The 21,806-nt window shown below is 44.9% G+C and overlaps 1 protein-coding gene across 1 annotated transcript in view; it reads right to left on the reverse strand.

Moving 5' to 3' along the window:
* DNAJC7 (DnaJ heat shock protein family (Hsp40) member C7) overlaps positions 1 to 21,806 on the reverse strand; it is a gene marked incomplete at its 5' end in the record, with an annotated part of 1,180,673 nt that overhangs the window by 809,871 nt on the left and 348,996 nt on the right. Inside the window, 1 exon segment of the mRNA XM_044054736.1 lies at positions 4,516 to 4,680. Coding sequence (XP_043910671.1) covers positions 4,516 to 4,680 — 165 coding nt within the window.

Raw genomic sequence — 21,806 nt, forward strand, 5'->3', positions numbered from 1 at the left:
CCTGTAAGACTTCTCCCAACTCTAAGAACGTCTCTTTGAAGGCGGGTGAAGTGGCATAAGTAGTTCAGAGATCTCATTGCAAAAGTCGCTGAAGAAAAAATCCGCTTACTGTACCTGTCCATAGTCCTAGAATCTTTATTAGGAGGATGGACAGGTACTGAAGGATCAGCTAATTCCTTCTTGGTGGCAGCAGCCACCACCATGGCATCAACTGGGACACCCTTTGTCAAATATGGTCTATCCTGTGGGGCAGTAATAAATTTTGAAGGTCTCCTAGGGATAGGTTCCACCGAATCTGGAGCCATCCACGCCTTCCGAGCCACTACCTTCATGAGAGGGTCGAAAGGCGGAGAACACCCAGGAGGTGGAGGGTCGAGATCCGAATGCCTCCAGGTATACTGACTCGTCCTCTGAGGGATTAAGGGAAGGCCAGTTCCCCCTCTGTTTCAGGATTTCAAGGATGTCTGAAAATGAGACATCCTCAGAGGAGGACCTTGGGGATCCCTCCGACTCATCCAAGTCAGTATCTGATGTAGTAGACTCAGGGGAGTCTAAATGTTTCCTCTTACATGTCCTCTTACGCGGGGGTTCACCTGATGGATCAGGAGAAGCCTCGGAAGAGGAAGATATTCCCAATGGGGAAACCTGAGGCGTTGGATCTCTGGGTCCGGGAGCAAGAGAGTGGGAAGAGACGTCAGCAGGCACTGTAGTGGGAGGAGCTGATGGAACTGTCCATTGACTAAGCCCAGGGGCTAGTACACTCCTCATCACCTCGAAGGCTCCCCCGTCAGAGAGACCAGAAAGTTCCCTCTCCTAAGAGATAGGAACCCCAGGCCTCACCGAGAGGGAATGCTCCGAGGCAGATGTCGGGGCCGAGCTCACCAATGCCGAAGCTCCAAGAGGGAGAACGGGGTCGGACAAGGGTCCAATGCTACTCGCCCCCTCGGAGCCGACGAGAGAGACTAGACGCCCGGATCCCTCCAATGAAGGTCTCGAGGAAATCGGAGCAGAGGACAACGGAGCCAAAAGGGGTGGTATAGGCTCCGAAGTTACAACGGTACCGGTTCCGAGGAGCTCCGGCTCCGAACTCTGTAAGAGAGTCAGAGGAGGAATGCTCGGTGAATGTGATATAGCTACCATCTGTTGAGATGGGCTATGGAGTATTTGGGCCAATGCCTGAGACTTTAATAGTCTACTCACCACTCTCTCAAGGTCGTGATCAGATAGCCTGGATGACCGAGAAGATCGGCTCCAATGGCTCCGCTCCGAGAGCAAAGGTGATCTCGGAGCCGAATGTATGGATTCCACTGAAGGGGATCGAGATCTCTTTTGAGATCAATGGAGCCATCGGAGCCAAAAATACGTCGGCTCCAGCCGGAGCCGACACTGAGTGTCTGGATCTGGTAGTATTGGCGCCGGATGGAGCCGATACTGAGATTGGCATGGAAAGATAGTCTCCGGCCGGAGCCAATCTCGAGCCTGGTGAGGCAGGACCTGAAGCCGACGGCTTGGAAGCTTGAGCCGAAGGCTTAACAGGCTTCGAGGGCTTCCCCGGCACAGACTTGGTCGGGGAGCCCTCGGGCTTTAATAAGCCCCTTAATATGAGTTTATTTTTTCGTTCCTGCAGGACTCTTCGGCTGAAAGCATGACAGATAGCACAAGAGTCCTGCAGGTGCGAAGGTCCCAGGCAATAAACACAAGAAGTGTGACTGTCTGTCAGAGACATCTTCTGACAGCACGAGTCACACTTCTTGAAGCCTGAGACCTTAGTGTCCTTCGACATAACTGTGTCGATGAACAACAGTAACACAATCACACACAAAAAACACTCAGTCCAACAAATTAATTTAAATTAATTAAATTACATTAACCAGGGAAAATGCACAGTCGCACACAAACAATCCCTGACAGGAAAAATTTAGGGAGGGGAAGGCCTAAGGCCTGACTAGGGACAAGGGAATATTTAGTCAAAAAGAAGAGAACACTGACGGGAATAGGGCTAAGGTGAGTCGATAATTAACAAAAATATAATATAATATATATATATATATATATATATATATATATATATATATATATATATATATATATATATATATATATATATATATATATATATATATATATATATAAAATTAAAGGGGGGTAGACAAAGTCTCTGAAAAGTTCACTTACCAAGAGCTGGTAAAAGATGGCACCTCGTTAACGAAGCGGCAAAAGAGATCTGAGTAATCTCCACCTTACATCATGGGATATAGGGTTGCCTCGAGCTGGTAAAATTAGCTCTCGAGCTTAGCAAGTGCCGAGTCGGAGCCGAGGATCGGTTCCGAACCCATCCAGCAAGAATGAAGGCGAGATTGACAACTTAACATCCTGCACTTCCTTAAAATCAGGTTGTTCTGCACTTGTACTCATTTTCTGCTTTAACTGAGACAGTAAATATTGTTGATATTTAAGCATGTGAAACTGGCAGTTTAAAGCCCTCGCTGCTAATGTTGTAGAGGTGTAAACTTTCTTCCCCCATCTGTCTAATGCTTTGGAATCCCTGTCAGAGGGAACTGGATTTTTAGCTGTGAAGGCCTTTACCCCTTTGGGACCCTGGGAAATAGATTCTGGGTCAGCAGCAGGGTTTTTATAAAGAAATTTGTGAGAGTCAGGGGACTCTGTAGTACCTGTCTGGCTTGACTGGAGCAGGGGGTAAAGAATACGGACTTAAACTGGATTCAGAGAACACATTGTCCACAATATCCAACACTGGCAGAATAGCAAGGGGCCTGTGCTGAGGCAATAAAAGAAAATCTCTGAGCCTTTTCTTGGACTCTGAGTAATCCTGGCCCTCCCAGTGGATATGCTTCCTCATGGTGTGTAAAGTTTCCCCAAAAGAATAATTCTCAGGAGGAGAGGCTGAAGGAATAGATTCTTCATCATCAGAGTCCTCATAGGGGGGGTAAGGAATATCCTTGGTCTGAAGAGGAGTCAGAATATATAGAAATCTGGTCAGAGGAGTCAGTCTGTATCCTGCCTAGGCCTTTTATCAGGAGGGGGATGGGTATTGATCAGAGTAATTAAGTCTTCGGCCATTTTGAGCATCTGCTTTTTAGGCATGGAGGCCTGTCCAGGTGAATGCTGTACTTGCTTCTTTGTCTTTAATGTTGCTTTAGACTTGGCTGTAGATGCAATGGTAAGCTGTGAAGGTCTGAAAACACCCTCAGAAGCCAAAGCCTGCTCAGCGGCTCCAGACCCATCTGAAGGGTTAGTTTCCATAGGCCCAACACCTTGAGTATCCAGAGGCCTAGGCAACTCCATGTGGGAGTTGGTCGCGGCCTGCGGCTCTGAGGTAGCAGGTGTCATGGGGCTGCGAAAGCACCTCACTGAGAACCGGCGACTAGCCTAGAAGAGGCTTCATCAGTTTTGGGCCCTCGGATGTCTGTCCTTGTCCTTATCTTTGCGTTTTTTGATAATTCCACTCCTCGATTGCTCCGACGGCATGGTATAATTAAACCTTCGGCCAAAATTATGGCGTGCAAAATCAAACCGTTTAATAGTGTGTTTGTTAAATCTAGCACAAAACCGACAACTAGTGACGTTGTGATCTGGGCCTAGGCATGGAATACAGTAAGAATGAAAATCCTTATGAGATATTTGCTTCCCACAAGAAATACATTAACTTTTACTGACATCAGTCTGAGGCAAGAAAAAGTTTCCCCAACGGGGTACTTAGCTTTATTGAATACTTCGGATCTGAAATCGAATTTGAAATCTCAGGAGTCGGCCGACCGGCACTTGCGAACTGCTTTTGCTTTGGGCACCGCGCGGCAAGAAAGACTGGAGAAAATGTCATCGGCTGCATCTTATATACCCCTGGCGCACTGACGTCAGGGAAGAAGCGACAGCAACCGACGCAGGACCAAGACTTTGGAACTCTGGCCGACTGTGGGACCGCCTGATGGCAGGATAACTCAAGTGTAATGACTGCAGCAGTGAAACACGATGAACATCCCCTTTTTCCCAACTTTTCCACATGGGGTTGGGGTGTCACATCAACAGCAGTAATCATGTAGACTGAATATTCATACCATTGCGTGGCCCTCCCTGTCACGGTTCTTTCATACCACCCAGACCTACCGCCAGTTTAGTGTGTCCAATTATCTGCTGCACGTCTTTGGAATATAGGCAGAAATCGGAGCACTGGGGGGGGGGGGAGCTTTGAACACACAGAGGACATGCAGACTCCGTGTGTATTAAACAGATCAATGAAACTAACTAGGGTCCTTAAAACTTTGTACCATGACATTAACATGTCAGACAAAATACACAGATTTACAAGACGCTCAAATTTCTTTGATGAAAGGCAAACATTTTGCTGTGAATCTAAAATAAAAAAATATACTAAACCTGGTACCAAAAATCAATGAATATAAATAGGATTGGTTGCAAAAATGAACACTGGGATGTGTGTATTAAGCCTGGTACTAAAATCAATGAATAAAAACAGGATTGGGCAAAACTTCTTACCTTGGCATTTACAGTTCCTCTGTTACAGTACAGTTTGGCATTTGTTTTAATATTGTTCGGGTCTATGGCAAGTGCATCTGTATAAAGCAGACAAGCAAACTCATAATTCCCATCTTTAAATGCAGCATTTCCCTCATCTTTTTTTGATTTCAAGGCTTTAGCATTCTGAAACAAGAAACAAAAATACATAATGAAGCTTGCCATAAGGAACAGTACTGCAGATAAATTCTGATGACATGCACTTTCAAAATTAACTACTGCAACGACGACTTAAGAAACAGAAAAGAAAGGAAGGCACATCGGCTGTCAATATTTGCACTTTTCTTTTCAAAGCTCAAAAACTTTTACTCTCTAACAGATATTATCTTATGAAAGCTGCTAGCCTTTATCCAGTCAGACAGCTTATTTATGTTATACAGAAATATGTTAAATACAACTTGACACATAAATCAACACATACAAGCTCTCCTTTGAAATGCAATAGAAAAGTGTACATTATACAGATCAACGTTCACCTTTCCTCCACATCATCTGAGAAGCTGGTAGTTGTAGAGCAGACCTTGCTTGAAATGGCAATCTAAGTAAAGGTCTCCATGGCACTAGCCCCACATAGGCCACTGCTTTTCCCCTAAACACATACTCCAGCACCCCCCCCCAGTTCACCCCCCACCCTGGACTCCCCCACATCAGATTACTTTTTCCTCCTACCTTCTCTCACATTTTGTCTTGTTCTTCAGCTTTTTCCTGCATACGTTCATCATACCAACCTGCCTAGACTGCACTGTAATAACTGGGGGGAGGGGGTAACAGAATTAAGTGAGGGTCTAGAGGCCCTCAAACCTTTAGCAGCTATTGGGTTCTAGATGCTTAGAGGCGTACTTCAATTTTTCTTTAAACCATTCTCAACCAATGATGGCCTAATCAAAATCATGATTAAGGAAAGAAATGTAGTGTTCACCTAGTTTTTCCCTACATCCTTTTAACACACCCTAACTAGGAAGCAGTGCCCCGTAATAATGGGAAAAGTAACTGAATTAAGTCAGATGTCTGGGAGACGTTAGACCTCCGCGAGTCATGGGGTTACACAGAAGCTGCAGAGCTTTTTTCCCCCAGCCTTTTGACCAAATGACTTCCTGAACAAAAAATACGAGTATGGAAAGGAATCAGCTGTGTTTGACAAAATAGCAACTCACAATAAACTGGAAAGAGACATACTTGTAAGGATATATAAACTGAATCGGGGAATAGATCTCTTGCCTCTCTAGTCCTGAGGAAAAAAAAAAGCATGCCTCCTTAATTCCTGCCATCCAAAAAACAGCCACATGTATGTGCCTTATGTGAGAAAATCAAAATAAATAAATCACTTTCACAGCAATGTGCTCCAACTTGTTGCTCTGAAATAGTACACTGCTCTTAGATGAGGTATGGTGACTTGTGCACAACTCTAAGTTGTGTCACGCAAGTTAAAGAAATAAATGACTACACCATCCCTAGCATCCCACACAAACTGAGCTTTATATGCACACCTCTAATCAGGACCAGTTTTAGATAAACTAAAGTTACGTACTTAGCCTAACAGCAGTTCCTTTTATCCAAGTCCATATAATACAACACACTGCCTTTTCTTTCAGGCCCTACATACCGGCAGGGGGAAGGCAGACGGTCTTAACTGGATGGACTAGGATGAAAGATCTATCATTACATTAAGTACATAACTTTTGTATCTTATTAATCCAATCCCTCTTATCCGAAATATGGTCAGATTCCCCAGCTAAGTGATTCCAGGGAAGCCTCAAGACAGAAGAACTTTCAGGATGGAAGTTCCAAAGGAAGATTTGGGTCTGGCAATACAGTAATTTGAAATGCTTAAAGGTGTGAGGACAAAACCATGTAAGCTGCTTGACAAAAGTCATCCAAAGAGAGATCTGAAAAATGCTCTTGAAGTTGCCATGACTCTAGTGGAATGAGATCTGGGCTTAAAGGACAAGGTTCTGTTGTGTGAAGTTTAGATACGAGGTGATCAAACTATCTAAACAAGGAAATCTTAGACACTTTCTACCCCAGCTTGCTACAGGCTAAGGACACAAACCGTTCATCTTTTCTGAAGGGTGCTATTCTGTGGAGATTAGATACGCAGGAGGCATCTTTTCTATGTATTGGAAAGGACACTGGAAGATGTGTTGTCAGAAGTTGGTCTTGGAAGTCACTTTTCAAAGGAGGGGGTGGTTCTCAAGGTAACCCTATCCTTGTGAAACACAACTTAGAGAAACAGAGGATAAGATGTGCAGCTCTGAAATCCTCCTAGCCGAAGTGAAAGTCACTAAAGAGAGAGTTTTCCAGGAGAGAAATTAACACTGCAGATGACTAGGTTGGCTCAAACTGGAGCTTAAATAATGGCTCCAAAACAATGTTTAAGTTCCACAGTGGAGCTAGATAATTTATGGGGGTTGAACAACTGGAAGGTACCCTTAAGACTGGCTTCTCAGACTATGTAAGGCCTATGAAAAGTCCTGAAAGCCAGTGAGAAAGAAGGAAATAGCTACCAACTGTACCTTAAGAGTGGAGAAGCTAGAACCAGAAGAAAACAAGGAAGATAAACACTGTACATCTCCAACAGATGCCAGAAAGGTTTCTCTCTTCTGAGATTCAGCCCATATGACAAATCTTTTCCATTTACTGTGATACAACTGTACACTAGAAAGACTTCTATAGGAACTAAAGAAACAAAGTGCTTAGCATCAAGCTGGGAATGCCTGGATGAGGTGCCCAAGAGGGAATAATGATGAAATCTAGCAGCTAATCAAGGAACCATGGGAGGTTCCTTCAGGTAAGGTTTGAGGATGGGGGAACTATACCTGTTCGGGCAAAAATGGGGCTATGAGAATGACTGTGGCCCTGCACAGAACTGCTTTCTGTATGAATTTGGTCATAAGGGGAATGGAGGTGTGGGGGATAGGTGTACTGCAACCCTGGAGGCCCCTGAGGGTCTGTCCCTGACTAAGGAGAAGGGCAAAATAGATGTTGCAATTGCTGTTCTGGAGAGTTGTAAGAAGATAGTAGCAAGGATTGCCTCAGAGACTAAAAATCTCCTCGGCAATTGCAGGATTCAGGAACACTCAAAGCAACACAGGGTTCTTGATGAACCTGTCCGCTACATCACTTGAGTCTCCCAGGAATGTGCGTGTGTGTGTGTGTGTTGCAGTTAGAAACTGGTGACAAAGGAAAAGAGAAGGAAGGAATACCACAACAGTGATCTGTAGGACATCTACCATTATGGCAAGTTCTTACACAGCTGTAAGATGTTCTGACTGAAATCATTGTTGCAGCATTATTTTAAAAAAAAAAAAAAAAATACAATTCCCAGAGGTGAAGGAGACAGAAAAGATGGAGTATGGCTAAAGGAAGGCTGAGATGTCCAGGAGACCAGACAGGACATACAGTACAGTTTTGTACCTACCATAAATGTAGATGTTAGAGTGTTCACCCTGCTGCAGTCATCACACTAGGGTTATCCTGCCGTCAGGCGGTCCTGCAGTCGGCCCGAGTTCCAAAGTCTTGGTCCAGCATCGGTTGTTGTCGCTTCTTCCCTGACGTCAGTGTGCCAGGGGTATATAAGAGGCATCCAACGCCATTTTCTTCAGTGTTTCTTGCCCCAGATGTCAGGTGCCCCCCAATAGGAGGTCAGTACATATTGCCAATAAAACATGTAAAGAACATACAAAGCATACCTTCAGCTATAAGCAAATACACCACAAAGGTTGTATCAGATAGAAAGGTATAGAAAGGTTCAGCTGGGTCAGAGGGGATGGAGGGAGGGTAACCTGGACTGCAGCAGGGTAAACACTCGAACATCTACATTTATGGTAGGTACAAAACTGTACCATGTTCATCGTGTTACCCTGCTGCAGTCATCACACTTGGGTTGAATCCCAAAGCTAAGGAAGGGTGGTGGAGTTAAACAGGGTTTGAAGAAGCTAGTAGGCCATGCAAAAAGTACAGTTTTGTACCCATCATAAATGTAGATGTTCGAGTGCTAATACAGCTGCAGTCATAACAGATGGGTTCTCCTGCAGTCAGGCGGGTCCTCGATCGGCCGAATTCCAAAGTCTAAGTCCGGCGTCAGTTGTCGTCGCTTCTTTCCTGACGTCAGTGCGACAGGGGTATAAAAGAACCAGCCGACGCCATTTTCTTCAATTTTTCTTGCCCCAGATGTCAGGTGCCCCCAGAAGGAAGGCAATACATAAATTTGTGTAATAAAGCAATGACATATAATCAAAATACAGTAGTGCAAGCAAATACATCATGAATGAATACCCCAATCTGGTTGCATGAGGATATGTTAGCCAATAGGCCTGTCCCAAGAGGGGAAGGAGGGAGGGAAACCTGAACTGCAGCTGTATTAGCACTCGAACATCTACATTTATGGTAGGTACAACACTGTACTAAGTTCATCGTGCATACAGCTGCAGTCATAACAGATGGGTAGAATCCCAAAGCTAAGAAAGGGGTGGTAGGCACTAGGTGGAACTAGGAGGAGCCAGAATGCCCTGCAAGACTGCAGTGGCAAAGCCCGCTCTAGATTTGGAGTATAGTGGAAGGTGGTAGTGCTTGGAGAAGGTATGCACAGAACTCCAAGTGGCTGCTTCTAAAATATCTTTGGTAGGAACTCCTCTGAGAAAGGCTGCAGAGGTAGCCGTGGCCCTTGTGGAGTGAGATCTGATGCCTGTAGGTACAGCTTTGCCATGAAAAGAATAGCAAAAGCGAATGCAGTGGGCTATCCATTTTGAGATGGTCTGTTTGGAAATTGGCTTTCCTTGAGCTCCTATAGCATAGGACACAAAGAGCTGTTCTGTTTTTCTGAAAGGCTTTGTTCTGTCCAAATAATAACGCAGTTGTCTGTGGATGTCCAAGGAATGTAGTAATCTCTCCCCTTTGTTTTGAGGATTAGGATAAAAGGTAGGCAAGTGTATGGCCTGATTCAAAGTTACCCTGGATACCACTTTTGGCATAAAGGACGGATTGGTTCGTAATGAAACTCTGTCCTGATGGAAGATAAAAGGCTGCACAGCCATGAGAGCTTGTAGTTCTGAAACTCTACGAGCTGAGGTAATAGCCAGAAGGAAAGCTGTTTTCCAGGACAAATGCTGCAAATCTGATGAGGCAGCTGGCTCAAAAGGAGGCAAGGTCAGTTTTTCCAGAATGAAATTGAGATCCCAAGCAGGTACTGGTTGTTTCCTTGGGGGTTTTAGATTCTTAGCCCCTCTGAGGAACTGTCTTAAGAGGAGGTGAGAGAATAAGGGTGGATCAGTGTTGTATTCTGCAGAAATGGCTGAGGCATGGATTTTGATGGAGGAGAATGAAAGTCCACTGCTTAGCAGTTCAGCCAAATATTGTAGTATTTGAAGTAAATTCAGTTTTCCAGGATCCTGGCCCTTTTTCTCATTCCAGACACAAAAACGTTTCCATTTTGCAGAGTAAGCTTTTCTAGTTGATGGCCTTCTGGCCTCCAAAATGACATCCTGCACCTCCTTGGAGAGTAGGGCCTGCTGTGATGCTAAGGAATCTTCCATGCGGCTAGATTGAGTGTTTTTAGCTGGCTGTGAAGAGTTTTGAAGCTGTGCTGAGTCAGAAGAAGAGGTATTAGAGGCAGGGTCCATGGTGGGGAATGCGTCAGGCTCCTCAGGAGTGGGTACCAGTGTTGCCTTGGCCAGTGCGGAGCAATGAGGATCATCTTTGGTCTGTCTACTCTGGTCTTCAATAGAACTTTGGGCAGCAGAGGAAGAGGTGGGAAGGCATAAACTGTCATTGATGTCCAACTGAAAGAGAGCGTCCACTCTCCAGGCCTTTGGATGGAAGATCCTTGAGCAGAATTTTGTCAATTGATGATTTTTGTGGGAGGCAAAGAGATCCATGTCTGGCCTTCGCCATTCTTGGATTATTTCTGTAAAAACTTTTGGATGCAATTTCCATTTGTGTGGATCTGTCATATTCCTGCTTAGGTTGTCTGCCAGCGTGTTTTCCTTGCCTGGCAAGTACTGTGCTTGTATTTCCATTTTTAAGTCCATGGCCATGTTCCAAATTGACATGGCCAGTCTGCATAGGGGGTAAGAATGTGTTCCTCCCTGCTTGTTTATGTACTACATAACTGTGGTGTTGTCCATTCTTATCAATAGTTGACCTGGTTGTAGAAGGTCCTTGAAAGCTATAATAGCATTTATTACTGCTGGCATTTCTTTTTGATTGATGTGAAGGTGCTTTTCTTTTTGGGACCATTTGCCCTGAATGCACCGATCTGTCATGTGCGCCCCCCAGGCGTAGTCCGAGGAGTCTGTTGTGATAACTTGATTTGCTTGAGGCTTGCTGAATGGAAGACCTGTGTTTGTTTGAAATGCTTGAGCCCACCACAGAAATTCCTTTTGCAGACATGGAATTAGTGGTATTATTGTTTCCAAACTGTGGCTGTGTTGAGACCATATGTTTTTCAGGTACCATTGTAGTTTCCTCATATGCAGCTTTGCACATGGGATTAGTAAGATGCAAGATGCCATGAATCCCAGAGCCTGCAGGATTTTCCTTGCAGTCAGCCTGGCGCAATTTGCTAGTGTTCTGAAGTACTGAATTAGTTGCCCCTGCTTCTCTGGCGTGAGGCAGGCCATCTGGGTGTTTGTGTCCAAATTGGCACCCAGGAAAATTATCTTCCGAGAGGGTATTAGCCTCGATTTCTTTTTGTTGACTGTGTATCCCAGAGAGTTTAATAACATTATTACATAAGCCAGATGTTTCAGAAGAATGTGCTTGCTGTCCGCTTGGATCAGGCAGTCGTCCAAATAGGGGTATATTTGTATCCCTTGAAGTCTGCAGTAGGCTATTACTGATGCCAGGCATTTCGTGAATACTCTGGGCGCAGTAGATAAGCCCTAGGGCAATGCAGAGAATTGATAATGGGTTGAACCTGCAAGAAATCTGAGGTACCTTCTGCAATTTTGTCTGATTGGGACATGCAGGTATGCCTCCTTGAGGTCCAATGTTACCAGCCAAGACTCCTTGCCCAGCATGGGAAGAAGTTGCTGTAGAGTGAGCATCTTGAATTTTGTGCAGTAGAAATGTGTTTAGGATGGATGGATCCAAAATAGGTCTCCAATCTTTTCCCTTCCTTGGCACCAGAAATAGCCTGGAATAAAAACCTTGACCTTGTTCGTGCGTAGGTACCTCTTGAATAGCTTTCATGTTTATGAGATCTGTAATATGCCTTTGTGCCTCTGCCCTTTGTGTGGCAGGTTTGGCATGCCTCTCATTTTTGGAAGGGTGTGAAAATGGAATTTGTAGCCTCTGTTTATAATGTCCAGGATCCATTTGTCCTTTGTGACCATATGCCAATTTTTTGAAAATAATGCCAGCTTTCCTCCTAAGGGGGCTGCCATTTGAGACCTGGTTGGCATGCAAAGGGGAAGTCATTGGGGTTGCTTACTGAAAGATTGCGAGTTGTCCTCACCACCTCTGTGTAGGAGCTTGCCATTGTCTGCCTCGAAATGATCCTTGGGATTGTCCTCTGCCCCTCGGGCGCCTGTATCTGCCTCTTTGGGGTCTGTCTGTGGCAGGAAAGGACCAGTTTTTGGAAGGCCAATTTCTACTAAAACGTGGGGGTTGAACCTGTAGAAATTCTTTCACAGTTTGCATTGATTTAGCCTTTTCCGCCATTTTCCTTAATACCTCCTCAGCATTAGCACCAAATAGTACACCCTTTTAGAGAGGAGCGCCTAGTAATTTAGCTTTGACATGATCAGGCAAGGCTTGCTCCTTGAGCCAGGCATGCCTACATATGACTGATCCTGTAACACCAGCTCTACATGAGGCCTCTAGAGCATCAAAACCACATTGTAAGGTATGCTTACCCACTTCTGCACTATGCATCAAATCCTGCAATACGTTCAAGTCTGGTTGTTCAGGTTGTGACATTTTACTTTTCAATTGTGATAACAAAAACTGTTGGTATTTTAGCTTATGAAACTGACAGTTTAAGGCCCTCATGGATAAGTTAGCCGAGGTATATACCTTTTTCCCCCCACCTTTCTAAGGATCTGTAATCTCTCTCTGAAGGCAATGGATTTTTAGCAATGGAGGCCTTAACTCCCTTGGGGCCCTGTGAGATGGTTTCTGGGTCAGCAGCATGGCTTTTGTATAGAAATTGGTGCGAGTCAGGGACCCTGTAGTACCGGTCAGGCTTAACTGGAGCTAGAGGTAGAGAGTCCGGGTTAAGGCAGGTCTCCAAGTAAACATCATCTAGGATGTCCAAGACAGGAGGTATAGCCAGAGGCCTGTGCTGAGGAAGCAAGAGAAATTCCCTGAGCCTTTTCTTGGAATCTGAATAATCCTGGCCTTCCCAGTGGAAGTGTTCCCTTAAGGTATGTAAAGTTTCCCCAAATGAGTAATCCTCAGGGGGGGATACAGAAGGGATGGACTCCTCCGCATCAGAGGATTCAAAAGGGGAGTAAGAATGTTCCTGATCATCAGAGTGCTCTGAAATAATGGAGCCCTGATCAGAGGAGGGGGAATCTTCCTCCACTCTAGGCCTTTTGTCCGGAGGGGGCTGAGAACCTCTGATAAGAGTAATTAAATCCTCAGCCATTTTAAGCATCCGTTTCTTAGGCATGGGGCCTGGAGATGGGCCCTGTGTAGCTGGTCTCTTAGAGTGCATGGTTGCTTTAGACTTTGTGAAAGCCTTTATGGAGAAATAAGAGGAAGGTCTTTAGACACCTTGAGTGGAGGTGGACCTGTCCACATTCTGAGTTTCAATGCCAAGAGTGGCTTTGGTATCTGTAGTCGGGGTGTGGCCCGAGGAGCCTGCGACCTCGGGTACAGGAGACACAGTCAAAGAAATGTCGTCGGTGGTCAGGGGCTGCGTAGGCGCCTCGCTGAGAACCGGACCACGTGTAGTCAACTTTGGCGTGGTGTCGGTAGAGGCCGCGGACCTCGTGTGTCTGTCCTTGTCTTTGTGTTTTTTAGACAAAACCAGAGTCGGAGTATCAGACAACATAGTATAAATTCTTTCCCAAAATAATGCTGGGTGAACTCCGCCAGACGCTTAATAGTGCGTTTGTTAAATGTAGCACAAAAGCGACAGACCAAGACGTCGTGGTCTGGGCCTAAACAAGGTATACAGAGGGAATGGAAATCCTTATGCGGTATTTGCTTCCCACAAGAAATACAATTATTAACTTTGTCTGACATCGGTCTGAGGCAAGAAAAGTTTCAACGGGTACTTAGCTTTTAAGAAGACTTCGGTTTCCAAATTTTCGTAATCTCAGGAGCTGGCCGACCGGCACTTGCGAACTGCTTCTGCTTCGGGCACCGCGCGGCAAGAAAGACTGAAGAAAATGGCGTCGGCTGGTACCTTTATACCCCTGTCGCACTGACGTCAGGGAAGAAGCGACGACAACTGACGCCGGACCTACACTTTGGAATTTGGCCGACTGAGGACCCGCCTGACGGCAGGAGAACCCCATCTGTTATGACTGCAGCTGTATGCACGATGAACATCTTCAGAGCTCCTGCAGCCTCTTCTCTGACTAGGACATGAGGAACTCTGTGTGGACCCTCTGAAATGAGACGTGGTCAGCCCAAGCTGTCTGCAAGGCCTCAGGAGCCGTACCTGCCTCGGACAGGGTCTCCATAGCAGGAGACTGAAAGTATCTAACTGACTGCAGGTTCTGCAATCTCAGAGGTGTGCCTGACTCGAGATACTAGCCTGCAAGCTTGTCTTGGGGTCTTCTGAGGTTTTTCTTTGGGTGGAAGTGAGACGTCCGATGTTGGGGAGTCTGCCATTTTGGCTTGAGCTAGGAGTATTATACAACAAGTTTTGAGGAACATGTTAAGGAAGAAAAGCCTCAACTTAAGGGTTTTACAAACAAATGACTGGCAGGTGGAGCAGGATTTGTAGTCATGTTCTAGACCTAAACAAAAGAAACAGTGTGCAACTCCTTGTAAAGGATTTGCCTACTGCACTCGCACTTGCCCCTCTTTGCTGATAGCTAACAAGAGTGATCTACACAATCAAAATACCCTAAAAAGGAAAGTTTCCTAATGGGCCACTTATATGAAACTTCAAAAAGCAAATCAACAATGCCAACAACACAACGAAGATCAGTCCTGCATTCAGGCTGGTGGTGGGGTCTTGGGTACTCATGCATATGTCCACCTCATACCTCTCAACCTCTTAGCGCAAGAAATATGGAAAAGCCCGAAAAAATGTGGGGACAAAGGCCCAAAAATAGGGACATATTTTAAATATTGCTCTTTATAAACTTAAAAAAGTTGCTAGAGTAGCTGGGTTTGTTTTAACCTAATTTTCTGAAGGATTTGAAGTCTGAAATTCAAATGTAGGCCAATATTTAGTAACTGAAATCCTTGCATCATCCCAGTGATTTGCCAAAAAATCATAAGTTCTATGAGCAACAGACCAAAAATATGAGGCAAAAATCTGGACAGACAAGAGGTATGGTCCACCTATATACCCCAACATATATGAGCTGAGGTCACGCAGACATATGCCCTAGGGAAGGTAAAGCTGTTACCCCAGCTGGACATCAGCAGACAAAAACCCATGCGTTAAGAATACTGAAACAGTGATTTTAGTCAGGACATAGGACATCTGCTCTCATCTCCAGGACATTTACATGAAGGTAAGCCTTGGATTCTGACCATCTGCACTTTGTAATGCCTCCCCCCTTACCTGAGGAAGGATGATGCACCAGTGGTGGCAGTCGCTACTGGAAAGGGAACCTAGAAGAGCCTGTCCACTGGTACAGGTGAAGACTGAAACCACCACTGCAAACGAGTCCTGCACAACTGAGTCAACATAATGGGGATATAAAGGGAATTGCACTTCTGAGACCATTGTGACTAAAGCAGCCATTGTACAATCCTCATGTGGTAACAAGTGAACTGCACTTTCAATATCGATGATGCCATGAGACCAAATACCCTCAAGACAGATCTTAACAGAGGCTGTTAAGAGTTCCAGAATATTTTGTACTGTAGTCAGAATAAAATTATGTCCTGTGGGTTAAAGTCATGTCCAACTGATACCGCAGAAAGACTACATGTAGAGAGAGGTAGGATTTCCTTAGAATGACTGATACAGAGGAGAAAGCAAATAGTCGAAGCGGAAAATTCCTTGCTAGTAGAAAAGACTCACTGGAAGAGGCAGCCAGAAGCCAGTCATCCAAGTAAGGGAAAATTTGAATCGCAGAAGACACAGGTGAGCTGCTACTACCTCCATGCTTTGTGTGAATACTCTCATGGCTGAGGTGAGACCAAAAGGCAGAGCTCTAAACTGACAACGGTCTCCCAAGCAGAAATACCATAAAACTTGTGGACTCCTTTGTTATTTTAATGTGAAGGTATGAAAACTAGATATCTATGGAGCACATCCACTCATTCTTCTGAAGACACGGAAGAAGTGACTGCACATAGACCATTTGAAATAAAGTCTTTTTGATATAGTTGCTTAAGAAACTTAAATCCAAGATGAGCAGGTCTTTTGTTGTCTTGGGAACAAGAATCAATCAAATAAAATCATGACCAGATCTGGTAGGACCTCTTGGGTGGGTATTTTTTTTGCAGAAGAGAACCTCAGACAGCAGCCTTTGCCAGACTGGATGAGACATCTGGCGATGGAATGGAAGGAAACTCCAAAAATGGAATGTGATACCTTCTCTATATGATCCTTACCGGTCTCCTGTGACAGAGAATCACAGGTGCAGGTAGAAGGATATTAGTCTCCCAAATGCTTCCGAAGTGGAGCAGTCAGACAGACCTTCAGGGATTTTGGGGTGGACATGTCAGAAAAGGGTCCACAGAATTCCTGGACTTGTGGGTGATCTTATCCTCTGGAACGGGGTCCATTGAAGTGGCCACCTCAGTCAAAAAAGTTGTACTGATTTTTTGAAACCAGAGGTATCAAGGCCCCTTTTGGTTCCTGTTAAATAGGAGTCAAAGAGCCTCAAATTTTAATCCTACTGCAGAGACTGTCTTATTGTCCTGCTCATTCTTTTTCATACTTTCCAACACTGAAAAACCCAACGAGGGGCACTTTCAAATGAGCATTTGAGAGGGAAACTTTAAAGTAGTCAGTGAAATCATGCAAGTGCAGCCAGACATGGTGTCTCATACCAATGCCTGGTCCAGCTATATCATCCGCCACATTATGTATTAGGAGCATGGGCAGCTTAATAATGTTAGCCATTGTCAGCAGTAGTTTGAAGCTTCTTCTGTGACTTGGGAGTAATAGTTATTCTTCAGAGTGGACAACGGTTGCTGAGTGAGATCCCTCTGGAATCTGGAGCCTGTAAAGTGATGGAGTTGAAATGTACGCCTGCATCCCCAGTCTATCCACTGTCTTAGACTCCATGCTGAGTGAATAATACAGGAAGAGTCAGACAACTCTTTATATGGCTGCTGCAATACTTATGGAGTTTACATGTGTAAGTTTTTGACCAAAAGAGTTTTTCTGAGTACACAGAATTTTATCTGGCTTCCTTGAACTGATTTGCATGGGTCATATTTCTACCATGAATTCCTCACCACCAAATCTACTAATTAGTCAGTGGGAGGGACCACCTAGGATGTAGAACAGCTCATTCTGTATGCCTCAAACAATACCACCTCATCCTGATGAGGTCTGGTGGGCCATTTTTGCATGTGCTCCAAGATCTCTGAAGGCTGGATCCTCAAGAGGGGACTATGGAGATAGTACAGTTTTGTACCTACCATAAATGTAGATGTCCGAGAGGCATGCATCTGCAGTCCCTACAAATGGGTTGTCCTGTCGTCAGGCAGCCCTTCGGTCGGCCGGATTCCAGTCTGGGTCTGGCCTCGGCTGATGTCGCACTCCACCCGACGTCATAGCTGCAGTTATTCGGGTATAAAGGTATCAGCCGACGCCATTTTCCTCAGTGTTTCTTGCCCCAGATGCCAGGTGCCCTCTAGGAAGGCTAAATTTGGATAAATGCAAATGGTTCCAAATAGTAGAGAGCAAACAAAAAATAAGCATGTATGTACATATATACAAACAAATACACCATAACAGATTCCCCCAGCTAGCTACAAGATGGGCAAATACCCTAGGAGTACCACAGAGGGGAAGGAGGGTGGGTAATCCTGACTGCAGATGCATGCCTCTCGGACATCTACATTTATGGTAGGTACAAAACTGTACTATGTCCTTCAAGGATGCATCTGCAGTCCTTACAAATGGGTAGAATACCATAGCCAAACTGGGGGAGGAGGAGAAATAAGATTATGGTGTAGTTAAGATCCCTTGCAAAACAGCAGTTGCAAAACCTGCTCGGGATCTGGAGTATAAGGGTAGATTATAATGCTTGGCAAATGTATGCACGGAGCTCCAAGTAGCAGCCTCTAAAATGTCTTTGGTAGCCACTCGTAAAAAGCTGTGGTAGTGGCTGTAGCTCTTGTAGAGTGAGGTCTGATGTTTTCTGGAGTTTTCTTCCCATGGAGAGAGTAACAAAATCTAATGCAATTTCCTATCCACTTAGATTGTCTGTTTTGAAATTGCTTTTCTTTCCATTCCTGTTGCATATGCTACCAGTAGCTGGTCAGTTTTTCTATTGCTCTTGGTCCTGTCCAGGTAGTAGCGCAATTGTCTATGTACATCCAAGGTATGTAACAGTCTTTCTCCCTTGTTCTGTGGGTTGGGAAAGAATGTAGGTAGGTGGATAGCTTGGTTTAAAGATACCCTGGAGACCACCTTTGGCATAAAAGTAGGATTAGTTCTCATGGACACTATCTTGATGGAAGATAAGGAAGGGCTGTACTGCCATTAATGCCTGTAGTTCAGAAACCCTTCTTGCTGAAGTGACTGCAAGCAGGAAGGCAGTTTTCCATGATAAGTACTGTATTTCTGCTGATGCTGCTGGCTCGAAAGGAGGTAGTGTCAACTTTTCTAACAAAAAGTTCAAGTCCCATGCGGGCAATCGTGGCTTCCTAGGTGGCTTTACATTTTTAATTCCTCTCAAACTGCCTGAGCAGAGGATGTGAAAAGACTGGAGGGTCCATGTTGTATTCTGCTGAAATAGCTGATGCATGAATCTTAATGGAAGAATAGGACAGGCCATTGTGGAAGAGCTCTGCCAAGTATTCCAGGATGTTAGCTATGTTTACCAGTGACACATTTTCTCCTTTTGCTGCACTCCAAATGAGGTATCTTTTCCATTTTGCTGGATAATTTTTTCTTGTTGAGGGTCTGCGAGCCTCCAAGATAATGTCCTTAACCCTTTGAGATAATTCTGGGTTATTTTGTCTTATGCAATGTTCCAGGCAGCCAGTTGCAGTGTTTTTAGGTTTGGATGCAAGGTTTTGAAGTTGTTCTGCGTTAACAGTAAGGGAACTAGGGGCAGAGGCCATATTTGTTCCAGAGACATACTCCTCAGTAATGGGTAACAATGTTGCCTCGGCCAGTCTGAAGCTATCAGGATGATCCTTGGACGGTCTTCTTTGATCTTCAATAGCACCTTGTGCATCAAAGGAAGAGGAGGGAATGCATATGCTGTCAGGTTTTTCCAACTGAAAGATAGGGAGTCCACCTTCCAAGCAAGTGGGTGGTATGTCCTTGTGCAGAATTTTTTCAATTGGTGGTTGTGTGGGGATGCAAATAAGTCTATTTCTGGTAGTCCCCATTTCCCTGTAATGGTTTTGAAGATGTCTGGATGCAGCATCCATTCGTGGGCATCCGTGGTAGTTCTGCTTAGGATGTCTGCCAGTATATTTTCTTTTCCTGGTACAAATATTGCTTGTAACTGAATGTTGTAGCTCAGGGCCACATTCCAGAGGTCCATTGCCATCCGGCATAGAGGGTATGAATGCGTGCCTCCCTGTTTGTTGATGTACCACATAACTGTGGTGTTGTCCGTCCTTATCAGCAATTGACCCTGTTGAAGAAATGGTCTGAATGTCTGAATTGCCAATTTTACTGCCAGCATCTCCTTTTGATTTATGTGTAGGTGCAGCTGGTCTTGAGTCCATAAGCCTTGTATGCACTTGCCCAACATGTGTACTCCCCAACCGAGGTCTGAGGCGTCCGTTGTGATGGTCTGGCTTGGTTGAGGTCTGTGGAAGGGCAGTCCTTTGTTCGATTGACAGGCCTGAGCCCACCATTGGAATTCCTGCTTCAGGCATGGAATTATTGGAATTCGGGTTTCTAGGCTGTGCTTGTGCTGAGACCATAAATTCCTTAGATACCACTGTAACTTTCTCATATGTAGCCTGGCATGTGGAATCAATATTATGCAGGATGCCATGTAACCCAGGGCTTGCAGGACTTTTCTTGCTGTTAGCTGGTCCTGCTTTGTTAATGCCATGAAGTAGAGAGGGAGGTGCTTCTGTTTTTCTGCTGTTAGGAATGCCATTTGGTTTGATGTGTCCAGCTCTGCACCCAAGAAGGTTATCCTTTGGGATGGTATCAGCCTTGACTTTTTTATATTGACTGTGTATCCCAGGGCTTGCAGTAGATAAATGACCTTTTTCAAATCTTTTGTTAATTTGTTTTTGCTGTCCGCTTGTAACAGGCAGTCATCCAGGTAAGGGTAAATCTGAATTCCCTGGAGCCTGCAATGAGCCATTACTGATGCCAGGCATTTCGTGAATACTCTGGGCGCAGTAGATAAGCCAAAGGGCAATGCTGAGAATTGATAATGCTCTGATCCTGCAAGAAATCTGAGGTATCTTCTGCAATTTGGTCGTATGGGGACATGCAGGTATGCCTCCTTGAGATCTAGAGTTACCAGCCAGGACTCCTTGCCCAGCATGGGAAGAAGCTGCTGTAGGGTCAGCATTTTGAATTTTGGAACAATGAGGTATGTGTTTAGAGCGGACAGGTCTAGAATAGGTCTCCATTGGTTTTCTTTTCTTGGTACCAGGAAGAGTCTGGAGTAAAATCCTTGCCCCTGTTCCATAGATGGTACCCTTTCTATGGCTCTCATCCTTAGTAAGTGATTTATTTGTTGTAGAGCTTCTGTTTTCTGATTTGGAGGTAGGTTTGGCATTCCTCTCTTCCTTGGTAGAGTATGGAAGTGAAACCTGTAACCTTGGTCTATTGTCTGCAAAATCCATTTGTCTCCTGTGATGTAGTGCCAGTTTACTGAAAATAAGGCTAGTTTTCCGCCTAAGGGTGCTTCTAGTTGTTCCCTGGTAGGCGGTGCCAGAGCCAAGTCACTGTGATTGTCCAGTGGAAGCGGTAGTGGCTGGATCTGTGGTAGTACCTCGCTGGTTGTTAGCCTGCCATTGACGTCCCCTGTAGGCACCTCTGGATTGACCCCTGCCTCTTGAGCGTCTATTCCTGCCTCTCTGGGCTCTGGAGGTGTCTGGAAAGGACCAGTTCTTGGAAGGCCAGTTCCTACTAAACCTTGGAGGCTGGACCTGCAAGAAATCATTGACTGTCTGGACAGATTTTGCTTTGTCTTCCACCTTCTTAAGCACTTGCTGTGCCGGGGAGCCAAACAAATTAAGCTTATCCATAGGAGCATCTAGGAGCTTTGATTTAACATGGTCTGGTAAGGATTGTTCTTTTAACCATGCATGTCTTCTGATCACTGTACCAGTCATAGCTGATCTAAAAGAAGCCTCCAGTGCATCATAGCCGCATTTTAAGGAATGATTACTGACCTGCTGAATGTTATGTACCATTTCCTGAACAGACTTTTTGTCTAATGGTTCATCCGAGGACAGTTTTTTAGTTAACTGATCTAACAAATTCCTGATACTGAATCATGTGGAATTGACAGTTTAAGGCCCTAGCTGAAAGAGTAGCAGAAGTGTAAACTTTTTTACCCCATCTCTCTAAGGCCCTAGATTCCCTTTCAGAGGGGAGGGGTTTTTTTGCAGAGGAAGCTGCTACAGCCTTGGGTCCCTGGGAAATAGTTTCAGGATCTGCAAAAGGAGCCTTATACAAATGATAATGTGTGTCCGGAACCCTGTAGTACCTATCGGGCTTAGCAGGGGCCGGAGGAAGAAAATCAGGAGCAGTACAAGCATTAAATGCATCATCCACAACAGTAAGTACTAGAGGAATGGCTAAAGGCCTATGCTGTGACAAATGCAAAAAGGTTCTAAGCCTTTTCCTTGAGTCTGAAAAATCCTGGCCCTGCCATTGAAATTGTTCCCTCATAGCATGCAAGGTTTCCCCAAAAGAAAATTCCTCAGGCGGAGAGGCAGAAGGAATGGACTCTTCTGCATCAGAGTCCTCATAAGGAGAAAAAGGGCCCTCTGGAGGATTTGTA

This window comes from Protopterus annectens, chromosome 13.part0, assembly GCF_019279795.1.
Source record: "Protopterus annectens isolate FY-2018-M chromosome 13.part0, PAN1.0, whole genome shotgun sequence".
Taxonomy (NCBI): Eukaryota; Metazoa; Chordata; order Ceratodontiformes; family Protopteridae; genus Protopterus; species Protopterus annectens.